This window comes from Sus scrofa, chromosome 3 (genome assembly GCF_054392235.1).
Source record: "Sus scrofa isolate SSC_HxYL_T2T_F1_AM1 chromosome 3, Sscrofa_HxYL_maternal_Yorkshire_Landrace_v2.0, whole genome shotgun sequence".
In the NCBI taxonomy this organism is placed as follows: Eukaryota; Metazoa; Chordata; class Mammalia; order Artiodactyla; family Suidae; genus Sus; species Sus scrofa.
Genome location: NC_139385.1, coordinates 38,459,131 through 38,480,929, shown reverse-complemented (window position 1 = coordinate 38,480,929; position 21,799 = coordinate 38,459,131). Strand labels below are relative to the sequence as shown.

The 21,799-nt window shown below is 56.2% G+C and overlaps 1 protein-coding gene across 34 annotated transcripts in view; it reads left to right on the top strand.

Annotated features, from left to right (window-relative positions):
* Nucleotides 1–21,799, top strand: part of CLEC16A (C-type lectin domain containing 16A) — a 220,317-nt gene that overhangs the window by 118,876 nt on the left and 79,642 nt on the right. For 3 of the 34 annotated variants that reach the window (XM_085017584.1, XM_085017581.1, XM_085017577.1), the window contains one exon: nt 21,465–21,625. The exons of the other annotated variants lie outside the window; for them this stretch is intronic. In XM_085017584.1, the coding sequence (XP_084873710.1) occupies nt 21,465–21,562 (98 nt within the window). In that variant the 3' untranslated portion in view covers nt 21,563–21,625. Of the gene's footprint in view, nt 1–21,464; nt 21,626–21,799 lie in introns of those variants that run through there. 34 annotated transcript variants of the gene reach the window in all.

Below are 21,799 nucleotides of genomic sequence, written 5' to 3'. Positions count from 1 at the left end.
GTGATTGGATGATGTAATGAGGTCAATGCTGCATTTCTTGGGTGTGATAATGACTTTGTGGTTCTGTGGGAAAATGTCCTTGTTCTTAGGAAGCCCAGACTGAAGAGCTTAGGGGTAAATTGCTATGCTTCTTGCAACTTGGGAGTGATTCACAAAATAAAAACGTGTGAGTGTGTGGGTATAGTGAGAGAGGAAGCAAATGCCACTAAATATTAACCATTGTTGAATCTAGGTCAAGGGCATATGTATGTATATTATTCTATTCTTTAAACTTTCCTGAAGGTTTGAATTTTTTTTTTTTTTTTTTTTTTTTTTTTTTTTGCTATTTCTTGGGCCGCTCCCGCGGCATATGGAGGTCCCCAGGCTAGGGGTTGAATTGGAGCTGTAGCCACCGGCCTATGCCAGAGCCACAGCAACACGGGATCCAAGCTGCGTCAGCAACCTACACCATAGCTCACGGCAACGCCGGATCCTTAACCCACTGAGCAAGGGCAGGGACAGAACCCACAACCTCATGGTTCCTAGTCGGATTCGTTAACCACTGCGCCACGACGGGAACTCCGGTTTGAAATTTTTTGATGTAAAAGCTTAAGGAGGAATTCCCGTTGTGGCTCAGTGGTTCATGAGCCCGACCAGGAACCATGAGCTTGCGGGTTCGATCCCTGGCCTCGATCAGTAGGTTAAGGATCTGGTGTTGCCATGAGCTGTGGTGTAGGTCGCAGATGTGGCTCAGATCCCTAGTTGCCGTGGCTGTGGTGAAGGCCGGCGGCTGCAGCTCCGATTCGACCCCTGGCCTGGAAAGTTCCATGTGCCGCAGGTGTGGCTCCGCCCCCTCCCTTGCCAAAGAAACCTTAAGGAAATGAAACGAGAGAGCAAGTCTTTGAGAATCCAGCATTATTAATGAGGAGCGGAATGTTTAGGCTCTGGGGTTCTGGATTCAGAAAAACTTGGGTTTGAATCCCAGCTGTGTGACCTTGAGCAAACTAGTTAACTTCTCTGAGCCTTTTTCCTCACTTGCAAAGCGGGGAGATGATACTGCCTGCTCCGGGACTGTTTTGTAGATAAAGAGCCGATCTACCAACAATGCTCGGTGTCACCCTCAGTGTGCAGACTTTCCGAGGAAAGACAGTCGCTAGCATCCTTCATGTGGGCTGCACAAGGGGCGTTGAGTGATTTCCCTGAACTAGTAGGTGCTGTGGGAGTTCTGACAAATCAAAGCCTCGTGACTGTTCCCGTCCAGGGGCTACATCGGGAAGCGGAGGAGGTCACTCGAGCTTGTTCATTAGATACGCTTCTTAGAAAGGTGACTTTCAGGAAAGTGGGGGCCAGCTGACGGGAGAACTGAAACCTTCAGGAGAGGCTTGATTCAGACCCAGATGCTCTTCAGCGGCGATTTAGCTCACGCGTTCCTGCCCGGAGCCCCAGAGGAGTGGTTGGTGCGGTGCTGCTGTTGCTCGAGTGGTCTAATGCTGTTAACGTGAAGCCCGAGAGGCAGCTATGGCTGTGGCATTTCAAGTCCCAGCTCAGGCGGAGTGTGGTTTTGTGGCTCTTCGGCCCGTGTTCCCCCGCCATGTTTCGCTGTTAAAGGGACCACGGGCCACACCGGGGTCTCTTCCTGTCCTCACCTGCTGACTTGGAACCCCTCCTGACTCTGCTTCAGCCCCAAGCTCAGGGGGTCACCAGCCGTCCCACCTCTGCAGCTCTGCCCCCTCCCCAGCCCAGACTTTCCGTGCCCAGTGTCTCCCATGGGGAATCCTCGCCCACAAGCCCAGCCCACACTTGGAGATGGCAGGCAGAGCCGCTCTGCCCTCCACCTCTGCCCTCTGCCTCCCCAAGTCTGAGCCCACCTGGCTGTGATGCGACTTGCAGGTCCTAGACACAGCCTGCCTGCCATTCTCCACCACCGGACCTTTGCCCAGGGGTCCTCTCTGCCAGGCTTGCCCTCCCAGCCCCAATGCCAGCCTCCCTCCTCCTCGGGCCCAGACTAAGTAGCCCTCCTCCCCCATGCTCCCCAGGCACACCTCGAATGTGACTTAGCACTTGGTTTTTCTATCCCTGGTGCCTGGCACACGGCCTGGCGCATAGTAGGCACTCGAAGAAGGCTTGTCGGATTGAACCGATTAAAGCTTTAGCAGTCACTTTAATTATTCATAAACACTTAAGGGACTTTCATTAACACGAAAGTGGCATTTCTAAAGGTTGTCTTGAGTAATTCGAGGCAGTTGGATTGTGCATTAAAAGAATGATGTCTGGGAGTTCCCTTGTGGCACAGCAGGTTAGGGATCCATCATTGTTGCCACAGCAGCTCAGGTTCTGTTCCTGGCCTGGGAACTTCCACATGCCGCAAGTATGGCCAAAGGGGGAAAAAAAAAAACACAAATGATGTTTGTTCATTGTGACCATAACATTTGATCAGTCAAGTTCCCAAAGCAGAATTTTTCCCCCTGTTGAAATATACTAAGGATCTAAACCCACCTTGGTGTTTTTTTTTGTTGTTTTTTTTTTTTTAAAGATTGTCCTAATTTCAACAGTTGAGCTATCCCACATACTCTTGCCTAAGGGCTAAGGGCTAAAATACTCCTTTTTTTTTTTTTTTTTTCTCCTACCCATCTTTGAAACTAGGACCCTGAACAAGTCTGATGAGAAAAAAAGCCACGTCTGAATTAAACGACCAATTCTCAGAGTTCCCGTTCATGGCTCAGGGGTAACAAACCTGACATGATCTGTGAGGATTCGGGTTTGATCCCTGGCCTCGCTCAGTGGGTTAAGGATCTGGTGTTGCCATGAGCTGTGGTGTAGATTGCAGACAAGGCTCGGATCTGGTGTTGCTGTGGCTGTGGTGTAGGCCGACAGCTGCAGCTCCAACTAGACCCTAGTCTGGGAACTTCCCTATGCTGCATGTCTGGCCCTAAAAAGAAAAAAATAATAATAAACCACCAATTCTCTAAGGAAATGGAAAACATGGAATTAACAGCATTTTCCCCTGCTATGAATTAGGCTGCTTCTCCATGTGCCTGATGAATAGTGTTGCTGGCCCTTTTTCAGAAATGAAGTAGAAATATGGAGAAATGAAATTTGTGTCTTATAAAGTAACTGGAAATGTGATTATAATACAGCTGTCAGTTTTGTTCAAGTGGAAAATTTTTAAGTAAATCCAATTGCAGCATTATTTGGTTCTTTTAAAGCAGGGTGATGTAGCTGTTTCCTTCGTATTGATTATTTGATTGGTACCTGTCTGCTGGACCTATTTTTTTTTTTTCTTCTCAGTAGCACTCATTGATGTGGTTTAATGTATATTCCTGTAATCTTTCCCTGTTTTATAAACTTACAGTCATAATTGAGCTACATTAGAGAGACATGTTCTGCTGAAATCACAAGGTCACCTAATGGCTGTGCCCTCTGTTGTTGGGTGTGTATGAAAGCAGTCCTAGACAGTTCTGAAAAAGACAAAAAATTGTTACTGTTTTCCTCTACAAAGCAGAATCTCTGGAGTTTATTCTATGCACTGGGGAGATGCAGTGTTTTGAGTAGTAGAGACTGGGTTTTAAGCTTTTTCCTTCTTTGCCTCTTAAAACGATGATTTCTGCTGCAGGCATTCTACAGTTTAAGTATCCACCACCCCCCCAAAACCCCAGTCCTTCCATTCATTTGAAAATGGGACCGGGGGGGGGGGAGTTCCCGTTGTAGCACAGCAGAAAGGAATCCAGCTAGGAACCATGAGGTTGCGGGTTTGATCCCTGGCCTCACTCAGTGGGTTAAGGATCCGGCGTTGCCGTGAGCTATGGCGTAGGTTGCAGACCCAGCTCAGATCCCGAGTTGCCGTGGCTGGGGCGTAGGCTGGCAGCTGTGGCTCCTATTCGACCCCTGGCCTGGGAACCTCCATATGCCACAGGTGCGGCTCTAAAAAGCAAAAGCCAAAAAGGAAAAAAAAAAAAAAAAAAGGAAAGAAAGAAAGAAAATGGGACCAGGGGAGTTCCTGCTGTGATGCAACTGGATTGGCAGCATCTCTGGAGTGCTGGGACTCAGGATTGATCCCCAGCCCAGCACGGTGGCTTAAGGATCTGGCATTGCCACAGCTGTGACATAGGTTGCAACTGCACCTCGGATCTGATCCCTAGCCCGGGAACTCCATATGCTATAGGGCAGCCAAAAAAGAAAAAAAGAAAAGAAAACGGGGCCACAGTTTTGATTTCTCTGGTTACAGAGGACCTGGTGGCTTAGATCTGCTCAAGGAACTTGTTCCAAGGCAGGTCACACCCTTGAGAAGTGGATTCGGCTGCATCTCAGAGCAGCCAGGAGAGTGGGCGGGTATCCAGGTAGGGGTGGGGTCCCAGGCCCAGCTCTCAGATTCTGTGACGTGGATGTGTCCCCCTAACCTCAGATCTCTGTACCTCACAGAGTCACCACCCACCATGCTGAGCACCAAGCCTGGGGACTTTAGAGGGCTCGGCAAGCAGAGGCCAGCGGAGAAGCCCCTCACACTTGACCATCTCTCCCTGTCACTAAATGGAAATTCAGTCCTTGTAGTCACTCCAAGGGCCCAAAGCCCTGGAGCATCCTGTCTCCTCTCATCCCTACAACCAAGCTCTCCTCGCATACCCCAGGTTCAGGCATCGCACAGATCCAGACTCTCGCTCCCGTTCAGCACCTTCATCGCCTCCACCCTGGTCTGGGCTCTGGAAACATCCTCTGGCTGTGCCGCTTCCTCCACTGCCCTCTCTCTACTGTCCTCCTCAGACTGGCCGTCGGAGCCCTCTCGAGCCCTGCCTGAGATCTTTGGGGCCCGCAGGACGAGTGCCCTGCCCTCCTCTCCTGTCCGCCCGGCCCCGGGCCCGCTGTCAGTGCCTCCCCAGCCCCCTCTGCCTCCTGGGCTGCTGCTGAAGCCGGCCCCCAGAGCTCGGCCCCCTCGAGCACTTGCGGCTGATGGAGAGCAGGAGAGGGGGCGGCAGTGAGCTGCCACAGGAAACAGGAATTCGTGGGGTGGCGGGGTTGAGGGTTAACGTTGAGTTTCAAGACATCCCTCGCTCTAGCCCAGTCGGTGAGTCTGTCTGGGGCTCTGCCCACACAAGGCTCCTCACCCCAGAGCCGCCGGTTTCCCGCCCACCTCCATCCCCCTGCTCAGCCACCAGGGCCAACACAGGATCCAGTGGCTGCTCAGGTCCTGGGAGGGGAGCTTGGCTTCTGGCTCTGCTCGCTGATGAACCACAGAACCCCCAAAACAAATCTCTGGGGAGACTGATGTGGCAACAGACAGCGTGACCTTTACCAAAGGTCTGTCACAGGAGCAGGCGCCTGCCCTGAGCCTGTCATCTCCCCGAGCCCAGAACCCCAGTGCCCCCATCCCCGGCACCTGTCCTGCTGCCCCCTTGCTCTGCTTGCAGCCAGCTCTCACACACTGAGGAAGCCAGGAAGCGGGGGAAGGGGCCGGCGTCTTCCTTGCCTCTCCCCTGGGAGGGGGATGTGTTCCGTTCAGACCAGGCAGACACGCTGGGAAGGGGTCACCTGAGCCCTAGGTAAGGGTCCGAGTCCAGGCGTGGGCAGCATAGGCATCACGTAGAGCGACCGCTGCCGCTCTGGTCTTCCCGACAAATGTCCAGTGTAGTTCACTCTGCTGAGCTTTTGAGTGATGTACAGAGGACTGCTCTTGGGGCATTTAAAGGTTAAATGGTCATTTCCACTTGGACTTGTCTGGAGGTAGAAGTGAAAACGCTTTGCCGTGTTGCCCTGCGCGTGGCTGCACGTCAGAGAAACTGCCCTGGGGACATCCAGCTTGCTGCTGACTGCAGGCCGGGGTGGGTGGAGTTCTGTGTCAGAACCCACCATGGGCCTTAGAACCACTTCAGGAGGTTCATAAACTGTGCGTGCCCAGGCACCACTCGAGAAGGTTCTGATTCACTTGTTCTGGGGTTGGGTGCTGGCCTCACTGGAAGGGCTCCCTAGACGATTCCAGTGCAGCCAGTGTTGCATGCCACCGGCTTAGACAGAATGAGGAAGTTGCTGGAACTTAACCCTTGGTCTCTGCTTTGCTGCTTTCTGCGAATTCCAGTTCCCTCTCGGAGCTCTCCTTGGCCGCTCCTCATCAACCGAATGTCCCCAGGGAGGCTGGCTCGATGGCATGATGCCGTGACCACATCTCTCTAGGTTCTGAAGTCCCTTCTAAGGTAGAAACCTGAGGCGCGCAGGTCACCTTTGGGAAGGTGACCTGTAGGAGTGTGACATCTCTCAACAAGCCCAGCACCGCTGGTCCTCACTCCGGGGCTGAAATGGACCTGTCCTTAAACGCCAGAGGAAGAGGAGGTTGGCCTCCTGGTCAGAGCACGCTGGTCTTTACCTGGGAGCCTCTGGCCGGGCACTGGGAGGGGCCCTTAGGGCAGAGGCAGGCGAGGGAGGCCCGGAATCCCGCCTGCCCCTCTGGCTGTGCTCCCTCAGGGGAGGCAGCCAGGCAGCCCAGTATCTAAGCTTCCTCCTCTTCCCGCTCCCTCCCCGATAGCAGTTGAGTTGTGTTCGTGCACGCAGTGTGCTACTGCCCTAGTTGAAGACAGATCGCTTGGCCTCTCAAGCCTGGGCCCGGTCATCGGAGAGAGAAAGGGCCCCCAGACCACCACCCCGCCCTGCAGACCCCCGCTCCCATGCGTGTGGGCCGGGAGAGCCACCCTTGCCTCTGCAGCACCGAAACCCAGCCCCCACTCCTAACCATCCAGTTGTCCAGACCAGCGCCCGTCCTGGAAACAGCCTGCTGTGCTGCAGGCATGGCCGTAAAAATGCCTCGGGAGCAGCCAGCCAGGAGGGAGGCCCAGGAGCCAGGGAGCCCAGCCTGCCTGCTCAGGTCACCCCTCTGTTTAAACCCTTTCGCTTCTAATTGAGAGCTCGACGTTCTCATCCCATTTTCCCTTCCTCCCTCCCTCGGTCTGCTCAGGGCCCCGTTTGGATGTACCAGGTTCAAGGTGAGGTAGACCTTTCCTCCCCCTGCCCAAGCTTCGCACAGAAAAGCCCCGTGCTGCTTCCTGGTTTTCAGCTTGGCACATCCAGATTATCTTTCGCCTTCATCTCTTTCATCACTCAGACTCAGGCCTTTGAATTTTATAACACACTTTACGTTTTTCTAAGCGCAGTTGGGGCTTTCCAGTGCTGTGCAAAGCCAGGAAACATGCATGTCATTTAAATAACTCCAGTTAACCTTTAGCCTGTAACTGGTGGCTCGTCACATGTGCCTTCCTCCCAGCGTCAGGTTGACTTCTCCAGAGCAGCAGAGCTGATGGCAATCTCCAGCTTTCTCTGTTCCATGCTGGGCCTCCTTCCCTTTGAGGCTTCACCTTGATGAGCCCTGGCACCAGTCACACAGGAAGCCGGAGGTGGAAACAGGAGACCCAGTGTCTACTGAAGGTTCTAGACTAGACTTAGCCACTCCCTGAGGTCTCCCTGGCCCCTGGCCTCAGCTCTTCCCTTCCTGCTCAGAATCCTCCAGTGGGTCCCCCAGGAGTGGGAACAGACCCCACCTGCTAATCGATTTCCTCCAGCCAAGCGCTGGTGCAAGTACTTTACAGGGGTGACACATGGAACCCCACAACCTGGCCAAGTAGGTCTTGCTCTTATCCCCATCTTAGCAGATGAGCATGCCAAAGCCCAGAGAAAATAACCTGCCCAAGGCCCCACCCTGCCCGGACCTGGGGGAGCCAGGACACAAACCCAGGATTCAGACCTGAGAGCTTGTGCACTCTGGGCCATGGCCCTCTCTGTTCACTTACCCACTGGCACACCCATCATGTACCAACCGGTGGGCCCTGCCAGGGTGCCAGAGTATGAAGAAGAATCAGCCACAGACCTGCCTCCAGGCCCTGGCGGCATCCTGGTGGGTTCGGCGGATGGGGATGGGTGCTGAGATGGGTGTGGCGGGGAGAGCCGGGCAGCTGGGCCTTGGCTGGGGGTGGGGCAGGCAGGGACGGCATTGCTCCTCAGCCCCAGCCTTAGAGCTGAGCGCTCTTCTGAGTGGGTGCTCTGCAGGCAGACCAGCTGGGCAAGAATGTTCCAGGCAGGGGTATCCGAAGTGAAGACACGTAGGTGGTGCGGTGACCTGGTCACACCCTGTGTTTGGAACGTCAGGTGTGTGTTTGCTTCCTATGGCCGCTGTAACAAATTTCTATACGCTTAGTGTCTTAAAATGACCCACAGTGAGGATCTCACCGTTGCAAAGGTCAGAAGCCTCACTGGGCTAACATCCCCGGCCTGCTGTCCATTCTGGAAGCTCCCGGGGAGAATCGTTTCCGTGCCTTTTCCAGCGTCTAGCCACCTGCATCCTTCGGCTCCTGGCGCACTCCTCCATCTTCAGACCAACGGGGGCGGGTTGAACCATTCTGATACCACGTCACTCTCGCCTCCTCTTCTGCCTCTTCTTTTCAGGACATCTTCTGATTGGACGAGCCCCACTCAGATAAGCCGGGATCATCTCCCCATCTCTAGGTCCTTCAGTTAATCACACCTGTGATATCCCTTTTGTAAGTAGCCTTGCCAGGTTCCAGGGACTCCAGCATGGCCATTTTCGGAGGCCCTTACTCTGCCTCCAGCATAAGGGGGCATGTGGAGCCTGGCAGCATGCGGGGCGGAGCCCCTGCCTGACGCCCTGCACTTAAGAAGGAGTCCTTGGGAGCCGAGGGCAGATGCACGGTTAGGGACAGTTACCTGACCAGACCTGCCTCCCTTGGCAGAGTCTCCTGACCCTCCGGCCCCACGCAGGGCTGAGGTGTGGCCAGCAGGGCCCCACTCTGGTACGGATTAAGCCTGCTCTCTGTTTTCTCCGCACCTCCCCGATCGCAGCCACCATCCCCGGGTGTTCCTGGTCTCGCCCACGGATGTTCCCAGGTTGCCTCCCCCAGTTCCGGCACCCAGCCACCGCCTGCCTTTCCTGCCCATCCTCTCCATTCTTCCTCTGGGCTTTGCCTGTGGTTGGTGCTCTGCCAGGCAGCTCAGGCCCCCTTCTCCCCGCAACTCTCCTTTTTTACTCAAAAGACTTAAATATCACCCTCCATGGCCATCTGACCCCCCCAGGCCTAGACCACCACCACGTGTGCGCGCACACAGACACACACACACACAGACACCCCTCCCTCAGGTTCTCAAACTACAGGGGCCCTTGTGGTTTCCCTCACACACCGTTAGTCTAGGACATGGTGCTCAGCGCGCAGGGCGTCTCCAGCCAATTTTGGCCAGAAGGAATTTTAATCAAAAGCCCCCATTTGGTTTTGAGAGGGACCTTTCTCCAGGAAAGGACTAGAGGGTTCCAGTTATTAAATGGTCTGCGGCAGAATGCTAGTCCTTGACTAAAGTGGCTGGATGTAAAAATGAAATAAAATGTGCTCTCAGGTTTTTTTTCCCCCCTCCAGAAATGAGAACATTGTTGACCATGATGGAAAAACATTCTGATTCAGGCCTTAAGTATATACTTAAGAATTGAAGTTCTGGAGTTCCTGTTGTGGCTCAGCAGAAATGAACGTCACTGGTATCCATGAGGATGCAGGTTCGATCCCTGGCCCTGATCAGTGGGTTAAGGATCGGTTACTGTCAGCTGTGGTGTAGGTCACAGACACTGTTCGGATCCTGTGTTGCTGTGGCTGTGGTGTAGGCTGGCAGCTATAGCTCCCATTTGACTCCTAACCTGGGAACCTCCATACGTAGCACTCGCAACCCTAAAAAAGAAAAAGAATTGAGGTTCTGAAAAATCCTGCAAATACGTCCCTCAATTGTAATGTGCGTGTACATTACAGGAAGGCACAGTGACTTGCCTCATAGAATCCAGACTCACTGATTTACAGTCACTCAGGCCAGGGACCATGAGCTCATGGGTGGTGCCACCCAGGCCGCCCTTCCCCTAGACCCAGGTTCAGCTTTCACTTCTTCCTGCTGGGAAGAAAGTGTTTCTCTTGAAAACAAGTGACGGCCGCCACCCCACTCCCTAAATGATACCGGGTGACACCAAGACAGGAACGCATTTGGGTGAAAAGTTGAGAATTAAAAGTGTGACGTGTTGGAGTTTCGTGGCCCAGTGGTTAACAAACCTGATGAGCAACCATGAGGATGCAGGTCCGATCCCTGGCCTCACTAAGTGGGTTAAGGATCCAGTGTTGCTGTGAGCTGTGGCGTAGGTTGCAGACATGGCTGGAATCTGGCATTGCTGTGGCTGTGGTGTAGGTCACAGAGGCAGCTCAGATCTGGCGTTGCTGTGGCTGTGGTGTAGGCCGGCAGCTGCAGCTCCGATTCGACCCCTAACCTGGGAACCTCCACATGCGTGGTGCAGCCCTAAAAAGACAAAAAACAAAAAAGAAAATAAAAAGTGTGACTTGTTAAGGCTTAGGTCCTGATGGGTTTACAGATGAGGTGGGAATGAGTCATGTGTTCAGAGGGCCAAAGGGACTCTGCATTGGTTCATCAGCCATTTACTGAGGCCCTACTATGTGCCAGCTGGGCCCTGCCTCTCCAGTCTCTCTTGACAACCTTCTGTCTTCTCTCTTGTTTTTTTTCTTTTTAAGGCCACACCCACAACACATGGAAGTTCCCAGGCTAGGGGTTGAATCAGAGCTGTAGATGCTGGCGTACACACCACAGCCACAGCGACTCGGGATCCAAGCTGCATCTGTGACCTACATACACCACAGCTCACGGCAATGCCAGATCCTTAACCCACTGAGCCAGGCCAGGGACTCCCCTTCTGACTTCTCTTGAAAGACACACTTTCTTCCTAAGGCCAGACTCACCAGCAGCAGGGTCCAGGGCTGCAGGTTTCTCCCACCCGGGCTCTGAAGTCTTAAAGCTTCCATATCTGGTGGCTCTATAGTCTGGTTTTGTTGTTTGGTTGTGTGAGGGTGTAAGAGTGTATTTAGCTCGGCAGATTATTGGAGGTGAAGAGCCAGCTGCAGGTGCATGGCTTCTCGGCCCTGTCAGGGAGAAAGTGGGATCTAGGGTGATGGCTCCGCCTCCTGCAAGTCCCCGGGCTTACCTTCCTGGCCCCAGCCCCCCACATTAGCAGTGGCTCCTGGAGAGCCCACCAAGCCCCAGCATCTCCCATGCCTTTGCATCCTCTCTTCAGCCCCAAAGGCTTATTCCTCCTCAGCATAGGTAATTGCAGCTGTTTACCCAGTGCTGGCTTTGGTTGAAGGTGGAGCTTGAAGGGCAGGATAAACGCAGCATCCAGCCATGCGCCCCCGCCCTCTCTCCTGACCTGGGGAACCCTCTCCGCCCAGCTCCCTGCTTGTGGAGCTGCTCTGTGAGCTGGGAGGCCAGCAGGCTGTCTGGGGGAACCCGTGACGGAGTTTGCATGGGAAGGGGAAGGGGTGGCCCTGAGCGTCCTTTACCTTAACCTACCACGATGGAAACCTGCCATGGGCTCTTGGCCTGGTCAGGGAGGGGCGTGCGGGGAGCACGGGCCCCTGGCTTCTGTCTGCAGCTTTGTCTAGCTCTGCTCTCCCTCACTGCTTTCTGCTGACCAGCAGAGTCGGGCCTGAGCCCTCCCGCTGGGCCTGTGCAGTCTGACCCTCAGCCTGCTCTCCAGCTACACCACCCACCCTGGGTCCCGGCTGTGCTGCCCTCTTTTGGTTCCCTGACCAGGCTTCTGACCCTCAAACGGGGCAGGCCCCCTGTCTGGGATGCTCTTTCCTGCCAGCAGGGTCCCCTTTGCTTAACTCAGTCCCTGACGTCCATCAGGTCTCTACCAATTCCCCACAAAACTTTTTCTCCCCACCTGATCTCTCTCTCTCTCCCCACGGAACTGTCCACGGTGTGGCATTTTCTGTTTCCATGTGCTTATTTGATTCGTGTGGGTACCAGGCTGCTTGGGGCAGGAACCCCAACTCTTTTGATCACAGTTGAGTTCTGGGGCTGACAGCCTGGTGGGTCCTCGGTGAGGACCCACTGCATGCGAATGAATGCGAACGAGAGAGTGGCTTAGGATCCAGCGCGCAAAGGAGGTCACTGACTCTGTTTGCAGCAGCAGGCGAGGATTCCAGGCCCCGGGGGGCACTTGTGGGCCTTGCCTGCTAACAGCATCTGCCATTGTTGCTCGCATCGGGTTGGTCCCTTTGCTCTCTGGGAAGTTAGAATGAGCTCAGGACTGGATCCGAGGGCCCAGCATCAGTCTCCTGAATGTGCCGGGCCGTGTGAATCATCTCCATCGTGGAGGGCGGCGATCTGACGCTCTGGAGGTCAATCGATGCATCCACAAGGGTCGTGAATCACGCCGCGCCCTACCTGGTGCTCCTTCCAGCCCCTCGAACCGCCCGCCCTTATGCAGCAACTCGGGAAGATGCTGCTCGGGAGGAGCAGCTGGGCACAGACGGTGATTACCTCGAGGAAAATCAATACCGTGCCATCAATTCCAGAGGCAGAAAGGGCCCCGGGCCAGATGGCTGCGCATTGGCTGGAATAACTCGCGGCTGTTGTGGGCCCTGGTTTGGGGAGGCCCCTCCTGGCCTTGTGTGTAAATCAGCGGGTTCTTCTGCTGAGAGGAAGCCAGTGGAGGCCTTTGCAGGGGTGGGGGGAGGGAGCCTGCGCCAGAGCCCCTCTTCCCAGGAGTCTGTCACTGTCGCCATTTGGGGGGTCAAAAGGCACCTCTCCGACACCTGTTCTCAACTGGCGCCCAGCGCTGGACGGCTTCACAGATGCTGAGGATTCCGCGTCCTTGTCCCTGGCAGGGTCGTGGGAAGGGGCTCTCAGCCTGGCTGTCAGAGCGAAACATGACAGACCCGTTTTCGTGCCGCAAGCCTTGATTGGATGGTCAGAGGGCATATCTGTGGCTTATAAAAAACAAATGGCATGGAAATTTTCCTGAAGGTGAGAGAACACGCGCCTCAGGGAGGGAGATGCTGGGAGGCGGCAGCCTGCCCATCACAGCTGGGCTCGGGCCAAGTCCCAGCTCTGTCACTTGCCGCAAGGCCTCAACTGCTCTCTTCCACTTTACTGGGGTCTGTTTTTCCATCTGTGAAATGACGATAACGAGGCCCAACACCATAACATACAGCTGCGGAGATTTGGTGAGAAAGCACCTTTAAGACTACTTAGCACGGCGCCTGTGTCTTGCAGGCCCTCGGTGGTCACTACCTCGCTGTGGTCTTGGGCTGCCAGACCCACCCACTTAACTCGTAAGCGGCTTCATCTCACCGTCTGCGGGACCCTGGTGCCAAGTGCGGCGGGCTGCTTTCCACAGCTCAGGCCCGGCTGTGCTGCGGGAACGACGCACCTCCGCCTTAACACAGTGAAGGTTTATTTCGTGGTCGCTGTTGTCCCAGGTGGGGCAGCGGGGTGCCCTGCTCCTCTGTCACTCAGAGGCTGGGATGGCCGAGGCTGCGCCACCTGGCACACACCCCTCCTCATGCTGGAGGGCCACATGCTAGCTCTTAGATGCTGCAGCCAGAAGGGAGAGCTTTTTGCTTTCCGTCCCTGTGGCCTCAGCAGACTGTCACAGGGTGGGGAGACTGGGTGGGGGATGTGGCTGTTTGGTGCTGTGATTGCCTCACACACTGGCTGTGAATACACATCCTCGTGAGGCGTATGGACACACGCTCGTTCGTGCTCGTGAATGTACATCCTCTGCCTCCTCCCGGGATTAGTTCAGCTGCTGGCATTTGGGTGTCCGGGGACCAGGAGCACCCAGCAAACCCCCCCCACCGCCCCCGCCCCCGCTAAGCCAGGAGGCCCTGGCAGGCAATCTGAGGGACAGCGAGGGAGGAGCAAGGGCTGAAACTGAAAGGAAAGGAAAACCTCAGGGCGTCAGGGCCTTGACTTGGGACATTAGGCAGATTCCGGGCTGAGCTGAGAGGGACGGGCCTGCGGGCGGAGGGGGGTTCCTTTGCGGATGGCCCTGTCCCGAAACCGTCACTGTTGCCGGCTGACCGTCTGGCACCGGAGGAAGCTCCAGAACGCCCTGGGTTCCAGAGAAGAGGGAGGCCGGCCGAGCAAGGACATAAGGGGACCTTTTTGGTGGGCTGACCCTGCAGGCGTTCGGAGGGTGTGGACTGAGGGAGATAGCAGCCCAGGGGCAGAGCTGAGGCCTGGGAGGCGGAGGGGGCTGGAAGTGAGTGCGAACGTGAGCTTCGGCACCTGGCTGGCCTGGGTCCCAGTCTGAGCCCTGCCATTTAGCCGCTGTGTGCCATGGACGTGACCTCACCTCCCAGGCCCTCGGTGGCCTCCTCTGTGATGTAGAGAGGATAGTAACTGATGGCTGCTCAACAGGGGTATGGTGAGGATGAGACAATACAGTGTGTGTAGAGTGCAGAGCCACCTTTTACTGCAAGTGCGCGGTTACTGTTATTGCCGTGGTTGTTGTTGTGCTTGGTTTTGATGATGATTTGGTCTGGGGAACTTCGGCTTCTTTGGTCTCTGGGATGCGCACACAAGCACCAAAGCCAAGGGTGAGCCCACAGGCAGGTGGGAGCCGTGGGTGTAGCGGTCAGGAGCACGGGCTGGACCAGCCCCCCAGCTCAGGTCCCCGCTCACGCTCTGTGGGCCCTGGGCCGGTTATCTGGCCGCACCCATAAGGTGGGGAGAGTGCCCGGTCCCTCTTTTGGGGGATGTCGTGAGGCTTCGGCCAGAGAACCCGTGTTGTTTCCACGGTGCTTTGCCGTCATAAATAGCTGGGCCATGAACTCCGGGCTAACTGACTTCCCTGTTAAGGACGTAGCTGAGATGTGGGGCCCTCAGACAGGGGCAGGCGCTGGGCCACTTCATACCACTGCCCCAGAGAGAGGCCGTGCCGGCCTCAGGGCCCGGACACGGCCCCAGGTCTCGCCTGGCCGGGGCCTGGTGTCATCTTTTAAACCAGGGCTGCGTTTCCGCTCGGTTCGTGTCGCCCTCGACAGCAGCAGCTCTGCGCCTGGCTTCACCGCGCCCCACGAGACAGCTACCCAAGGACCGCCTAGAGGTGTTTGCCCTGCCAGAGAACCAGCTATGTGATCGCTGATTTAATCTTTGGCTTTGAATTTATTCACAGTAACCCCTTCTCAGTGCCAGGTGGGGTCGGGTAAGCTCGTCCTAACTTTTACTGGAAACCTTGGGCTCCACAGCTAAGCAGATGTTTTTCTCACCACACACGAAGATAAACATGGACCAACTGGAAGAAAAGGCACATTCGCACACGTGCCTTCTGAAACCATCTCACGTCCCCGGGGTCTGAAGGTGTTCTTTTAGTGACCTCCAGGGCCCCCGCCGCCTGCAGAGCCTGTGCTGGTTCCGCTGCGTCCAGGGAGATGAGCTTCCCTGCGGCCTCGGGCCATGATTTCCAACCACAGCAGAGGGACGGTGAGGCAGCCAGTGAAACCACATGTAGTATCTCAGTATTGGCGTTTTCAGTTTATGCAGTGAACCTAGACTACTTTTCACAGCCCCCCCCATAGCTATTAGACGTGGACAGATTTTGCTCAGCAGAACACTGGTTTAGAAGGCTGGGTTTGAGTAACGGTTGGATTCAATCTCAGGTTTCTTTTGGCCCCAGGGAAGAAAGTTCTATTCCGGACTGAACACTTCTCCAAAGGAGGCAGAGAATGTAAACCATCAAATTGTGTATCACAGTCACCAGGGAGAGACACTTAAAATACCAGTAACAAGTGCGGAATCTACGTTTGTTACCACGTTCCCCAGGGCACTCGAGGCCACACCTTGATCCAGCGGGTCCCCTTTCGTGTGTTCACTGAGGGAGGAGCGGGTTCTTGTGGGATCTTCCTGCAGCTCTGCAGGGCTAACGTCTTCACGTCACGGCTTTGAGGACTGAGGCTCCCAGGGGTCACACAGTGAAGACATAGCAGAAGCAGCCTGGGGGTCTCGGGGGCCAGGCAGCCCCAAGGCCCCTTGCTTTCATCTTCACGGCCTGGCCAGTCAGCCTGTCCTCAGCCAGAAGGGCAGAAATGCCTCCTGTTGAGGTAGTTTCCTGATGGCTCCTGGGCTGTTCTCTGTGTGCCACTCTTGGCTGGGAGTGGGTGGGGGCTTTGGTGGGGAGGAGGATGGGCCTAGAAAACACCAAGAGAGCAGCTGAGAAAAGGCCCGCAGTGCCCCCACCCCGGGGGCAGGCTGAGGAAGCTCAGGGCTCTCAGTTAAGGGTAGGGGCTGTGGTCCTCTGATTCACGGCCTCAGGAATGTGCCTGTGCCCATAACCCCAGCCATGTCCAAGACCTTCCCAAGGATACAGATGGGCGGGTGGAGTCAGCACTCTGCAGATCTGCTCCTTCCAAAGGGCCTGGAAATGCTGCAAAATCACTACCTTGGCCTCGGTTGGAAAATGGGCTCACACTTAACGCCATCTCTGCCCCTTGTCCATCCGTAGAGTGGGCACCCATCCTGGGAACAGTCAGGTTGGGTCCTGCCATTGAGTCGGGAATTCCATGTTTTTCTTTGCTGTTTTTTGTTCACTTGTTTTTGGCTATACCTGTGGCATGTGAAAGCTCCCAGGTCAGGAATCGAACCTGTACCACAGGAGCAACACAGGCCCCTGCAGTGACAACCCAAGATCCTTAACCTGCTGCACCACAGAGAACTCCTTTCTTTGCTGTTTAAAGGTCACTAAATAACACAGAAACACATTCGTGTTGTTGAAAGCTCAGACAGGAGTTCCCATTGTGGCACGGCAGAAATGAATTCAGCTGGTATCCTTGAGGATGCAGGTTCAATCCCTGGCCTCTCTCAGTGGGTCAGGGATCCAGCATTGCCATGAGCTGTGGTGTGGGTCACAGATGCGGCTCGGATCCGGCGTTGCTGTGGCTGTGGTGGAGGCCGGCAGATGTAGCTCTGATTCAACTCTTAGCCTGGGAACCTCCATGTGCCCTAGGTTGGGCCCTAAAAGGCAAGGGAAAACAAAAACAAAACAAAAAAGCTCAGGCAGTACATTGTATAGAGTAAAAAATGAAAGCGCCTTTCAGCCCTCAGCCCGCCAGGCTCTCCAGCCATATCTCCCAGCTTGGCGTGGGCACGTTTTCTTCCAGAGCCCCTCTCTGCACTGATGCCCACGGAAGCTTATAGGCACAAACTGTGTCTTGTTTATCACCATCCCTGCAGCCCAGCCGGGGCCCGGCACTTAGTAGGCATATGATAAAGATTTGTTGAATGCACGAGCATCCCTGTAGCTTTTCCGCAAATGGGGCCATGCACCTCTTGGTCTGCAGCTTGGTTTTTGCCATGCGCAAGGGGCTTTGCTGTGTCCGGACACGCGGCTGGAGCGCCTCCACACGTTATTGCTCTGAATGGAAGAGGCCAAAGCGCACCCTCGGGCAGCGCTGCCCTTGAAGGGCGTTGGGGTGGCACCCCGCGGTTCACGGTCCCAGCAGCCCGGGAGAGCGGGGCCTCGTCACTGAGCTGGGCGGGAGGCCACGCTGGGAAGTCACTGGGGTGGCGACAGCGGCCTCGCCCTGTGGTCTCGCTCTGCGCCACAGCTTCTCTCAAGTTGACCTCCCCGGAGGCGACTCTGCCCCGCGGGCCTCTCGCTGGCAGTGCAGGGGCAGCCCGTGCCTCCGCCCTCGCCCTCCACCACCGCCATCAGCCTTTCCTCTTTGTGCCCGTGTAACCGGCAAGAGCACGCCTGTCCGCTCAGCACTGTCGGCCCGGAGGGGCCGTCGGGGGGCTGCAGAGGCTCCACCTTCCAGACCCCAGGTGGCCTGGCTGGGGAGCGCAGCCGGCGGCTCCCTGCTCGGGGTCAGCCCACTCACTCAGCCCCTCAAGACGCCACCCGCACCAGCCCCCCTTGGTGCCCTGCTCCCCGTCTCCCTGCCCCATCTTTGCTGATCAGAGAGGGGCCGGCAGACGCTTCCGCCCTCAGAATGCCTGCCGCGTCTGTGCTCGAGTAGGGGACGGCCAGCTGTGTCCCCTCCACCCCCCACATCCTTCACACTCACCATGTCTGTTTAGACATTCCCAGCCCTCTGCCTGGCAGTTGTTTATTTTAAAACAGTACCAGAAATATGCTTGCTTAGTTATCTGATTCTCTGTCAAACCCCCATGTCGTGAAATAGTATGTCCCCTGCGTGCACGCTGGTTCTTCAGAAGAACCACAGAAGGGGACCCACCTCAGGACTGAAGCTGCATCAGTGCCCCGGGTGACCCATCGACATTCCCTTGGCTTGAAGACAAGCCTCCAGAATGCTTCCTCTTTTCTTCATGTTTGTGGATTCACAGAATGATTCTCAGGGGCCAGTCAGGAGAGGGACCCTGGGGGACATGCACTGGCATTCTTCCACGACATGTGTCCTCAGGGAGCAGAGTGCGATGGTGGGCATCTCGAATGGAGCCGTGGAGCCACCACGTCCCCGCAGAGGGCCGTTTTGTCGCTCCCTTTCTTCCCGTGCCTCCCCAGCCACCTGCCGCACCCCCCACCGGCAGGGACTCTGCGGTCCCGTGTCTTAGGAGGCTCCCCCAGACTTTGCTTTTAAAAGCTGCCGAGCTCCTTTCTCAATAAAGTCCTCTGGTGCGCCGTTTCCCCTCCTATGTTTATATCTGCCCAACTCACACCATGAACTGCGTCTGTTAAAAGACACGGGAGATTGATAACTGGTGTCGAGAAAGGTCTCAGCTGTCCCAGCGGGTGAAAGGAAAGTTGTGTGTGGCTCACAGTCAAAGCTCACTGGCCCATTCAGTGTCAGCCGGGCCATGAAGAAGGCCCGCTTTGTAGGGGAGCTCCAGGGTCTTGAGACAGTGGGGCCCAGAGGCAGGACCCCGCCTTTGGAGGCTACAGCTCCGGCCCGGCCACTTGGGGCGACAGAGCTGTGTGCCCCGGGCGGCTCCTTCTCCCACCCCCACATCCCAGGGCTCAGAGCTCCCCACCCAGCTCTCCTAAGCTGTCGGGAGACACGGGCACCACGCAGGGAGGGTCCCTGGCCCAGAGGCAGGAAGAGGCAGAGGGCGAGTGGTGCACCCTAAGGGCCAGCCCTCCAGCCCTCAAGCCTGCCGCGCCCTGGCCAGCTGGGGGACCTTGCAGCGGCACTGAACGGGAGCCTGAGCTTCCCTTCACTTGGAAGCGGAGGCAGATCACATCGTTGGGAAGGCCCTGAGCACAGTGCCCGAAACCCAGCAGGCTTCTAAGACATGGGAACCAGAGTTTGATGACCGAGGCCACAGAATGACCTGCTAGGCTCCTGGCAACTAAGCTACCGCAGGCGGGGTCTGAGCCTTCCCTTCTGGAGCACCCCACTTGTCTTTGCAGGGAAGGCTTGTCCTGAGCAGGGATGCTCTGAACCCCCAGGGGCAGTTCTGAGCAGTGTCACCCCGACTGCCAGGGGTGTGTTTGGTCAGAATGCTTCCCTGCCGGCCGGCCTGCGCTGGTTGCCAGGTCGGCCGGGCCTGAGAGCGGAAACCCTGCCTGCGGGGTTGGGGGTAAGCTCTAAAGGGGTGCTTAAGCCACCCCCTGCTTGCAGGCTCGCCCAGCCTTTCCTTGAAAGTTGATTTGCAGATAACAAATTCAAACATTCAGTTCTCACCCCTAAAATGCTTGGTTTCCTTTCTCTCTTTTTGCTTCCTTTCTTTTATTCTGGGCCCAGGGGTAAGAGGAGGGGCTCCAGTGTCAGAACGTATCCGGGTTTGAGCACCAGGTCTGTCATCTATTAGCCATGTGACCTTGGACGAGTTCCTTAAATGCCATGGATGTGAATTTCCTTACCTGGAAAATAGGTTGTTGTGAAAATTGAATTATTTAATGTACCAGAAAGTGCCTAGTCCACTGCCTGGCCCGTAGTATCGTGCTCGGTACCTGTGCTGTCAGCCGTCACGGTGTTGGTGTCGTCGTCGTCGTCGTCGTCGCCGTCATGACAGTGTCCCCCACCTGGTGGGAGGCAGGCCAGGAGGTGGGCAGCCTTCACAAGCGCTGCGGTTCCCGTGGAGCAGGGAGGAGCCAGGACAAGGACCATCCTCACCTGGACCATCCCTCGAGACCCAAACCAGGATTCTCAGTCTCCCGAGCACCACCCCCCAGTTGGGGCTTTGGGGCTATTGGTTAGGGTGCACCCTCACCTCACGTGACTTCAGCTAGACCTGCTCAGCAAAGCTGAGAGAAAGAGGTGGGGAGAGAGGTGGCGGCAGCCTGCCCCCGGGTAGAGTGGTCCGTTCCTGTCCCCTCGCAGAGAGCCTGGGCCCTGGAGCCAGGGCTTCTGTAGAAAGAAGCCCCTGTCCCTCAGCCGGTATGAATCCACGTCTCAAAAGCCTCTGTTTTGAGTGCCTGGCGGCCTCCTAAAGACCTGCTGGCGCGGCCAGATCAACAGCGGGCCTGCGGTGGCGAGGGCCGGGCCGGGCCGGGCAGCGCACGCCGACCAGCACCTGGGCGGTTTTGCCCAGACTCGGTTGGCTCGTTCCACTCTGCTCCCCTCGGTGCAAGGAGGGCAGTGACAGGTCAGCCTTCTCTCTGTGGCCACACTTCCTGGCAGTGATACCCCACCCAATACATAGCTTTTGGAGCAAAGAAAAGTCATTTTTGAAGAAGTAACCTCAGCCAGGCCTTCAGGAGAGAGAGGGTGGAGGCCCACTAGGCAGAGGGCACAGATAGGTAGAAAAGGCAGGGCACACACAGGAGGGTGTGGCAGGCTGGAGGGGAGCCCCTCAGAAGCAAGGGAAAGCTGGGCCTTGAGCACGGGTGTGGCCCTCTGGGATCCTGCTCCCGAAAGGTCCTGCCACAGCCACGGTCACGGGCGATGGTGAGGTCGCGAGACCAGCGCTGGGCAACTAGCGGACCTCTCGCTGAATCTGGAGCAGGAGAATGATGGCACAAACCAAGATGGGCCATGAGGACAGGGCTGAGGGCTCAGTGGGTAGAGAGGGCCCTCTGGCCTCAGGACGCCTTGGGCAGCGGCTGGGCGTGGTGAGTGTCCTTGGTAGTCAGGCCACACCAGGCCATGGCGGTTTCATTCTGTCTGCCTTTGTACCAGCGGTGTGGGGACGCAGGACTGACCCTGGGCTTTGAAGAGATGCCCAGGTCTCAGCCTTTGCTCCGGGGTGCTAGCTGGCCTGTGTCCTCCTTGACTACCTGGTAATGAACCAGGCCCAGCTGCTGTGTCACCTTTTGGTGACAGCAGATGCGGCCTCCAGGGCCTTAAAGGGAAACTGAAAGGCGATGTGAGTCAGGGGTTCCATGGGCTCGACCCAGAAGCTCCACGCCAGCCCCAGTCAGGCCCTGCCTGAGAAGTTTCCAGCCCTAAGGTGTGTTACAGTAAACAGTCTGGAGGGCCCCTACCCACCATCAAGGCCAGGCTCCACCTCCAGGTGCAGGGCTGGTGGGAGGAGGAAGCAGCCCCAGCCACCCCTTTAGGCACCAGCTGCTCCGGCGGGGGCAGCTGCTGCAGACCTGCGCTCTGAAGCTGGAGGCATTTGCAGGCGCCACCTCCCCTCCCAACCCCCTTCCCAGTCCCGGTTACCACAGCTGACTGCCTGCACCAGCATTTCCCTTCTTGAGAAGTGACCTCTCGGGTCTTGTTTGCATCTGAGTTCTTCAGAAAGAATCTTTCCCTTTCTTCCTTTAGGGCCCTGCGTTCCTGCCTGGGCCCCCACTGCCCAAATAGGCCTGCTCTCATTTCCCTATTGCGTCGGCCATGGAGTTCATGATATAACTCAAATGTGAAAAATTAACTTTGCATGAATTTTACATGAATCATGTTTAAATCAATAAAGTCTTTACAATGAATGCAGTTATCCTTATTGTGAAGGCGTGGGGGCCAATTTAAAGGGACTGTGGGGGAGTTCCTGTTGTGGAACCACGAGGTTGCAGGTTCCATCCTTGGCCTCACTCGGTGGGTTAAGGATCCGGCATTGCGGTGAGCTGTGGTGTAAGTCGCAGACCTGGCTCGGATCCCGAGTT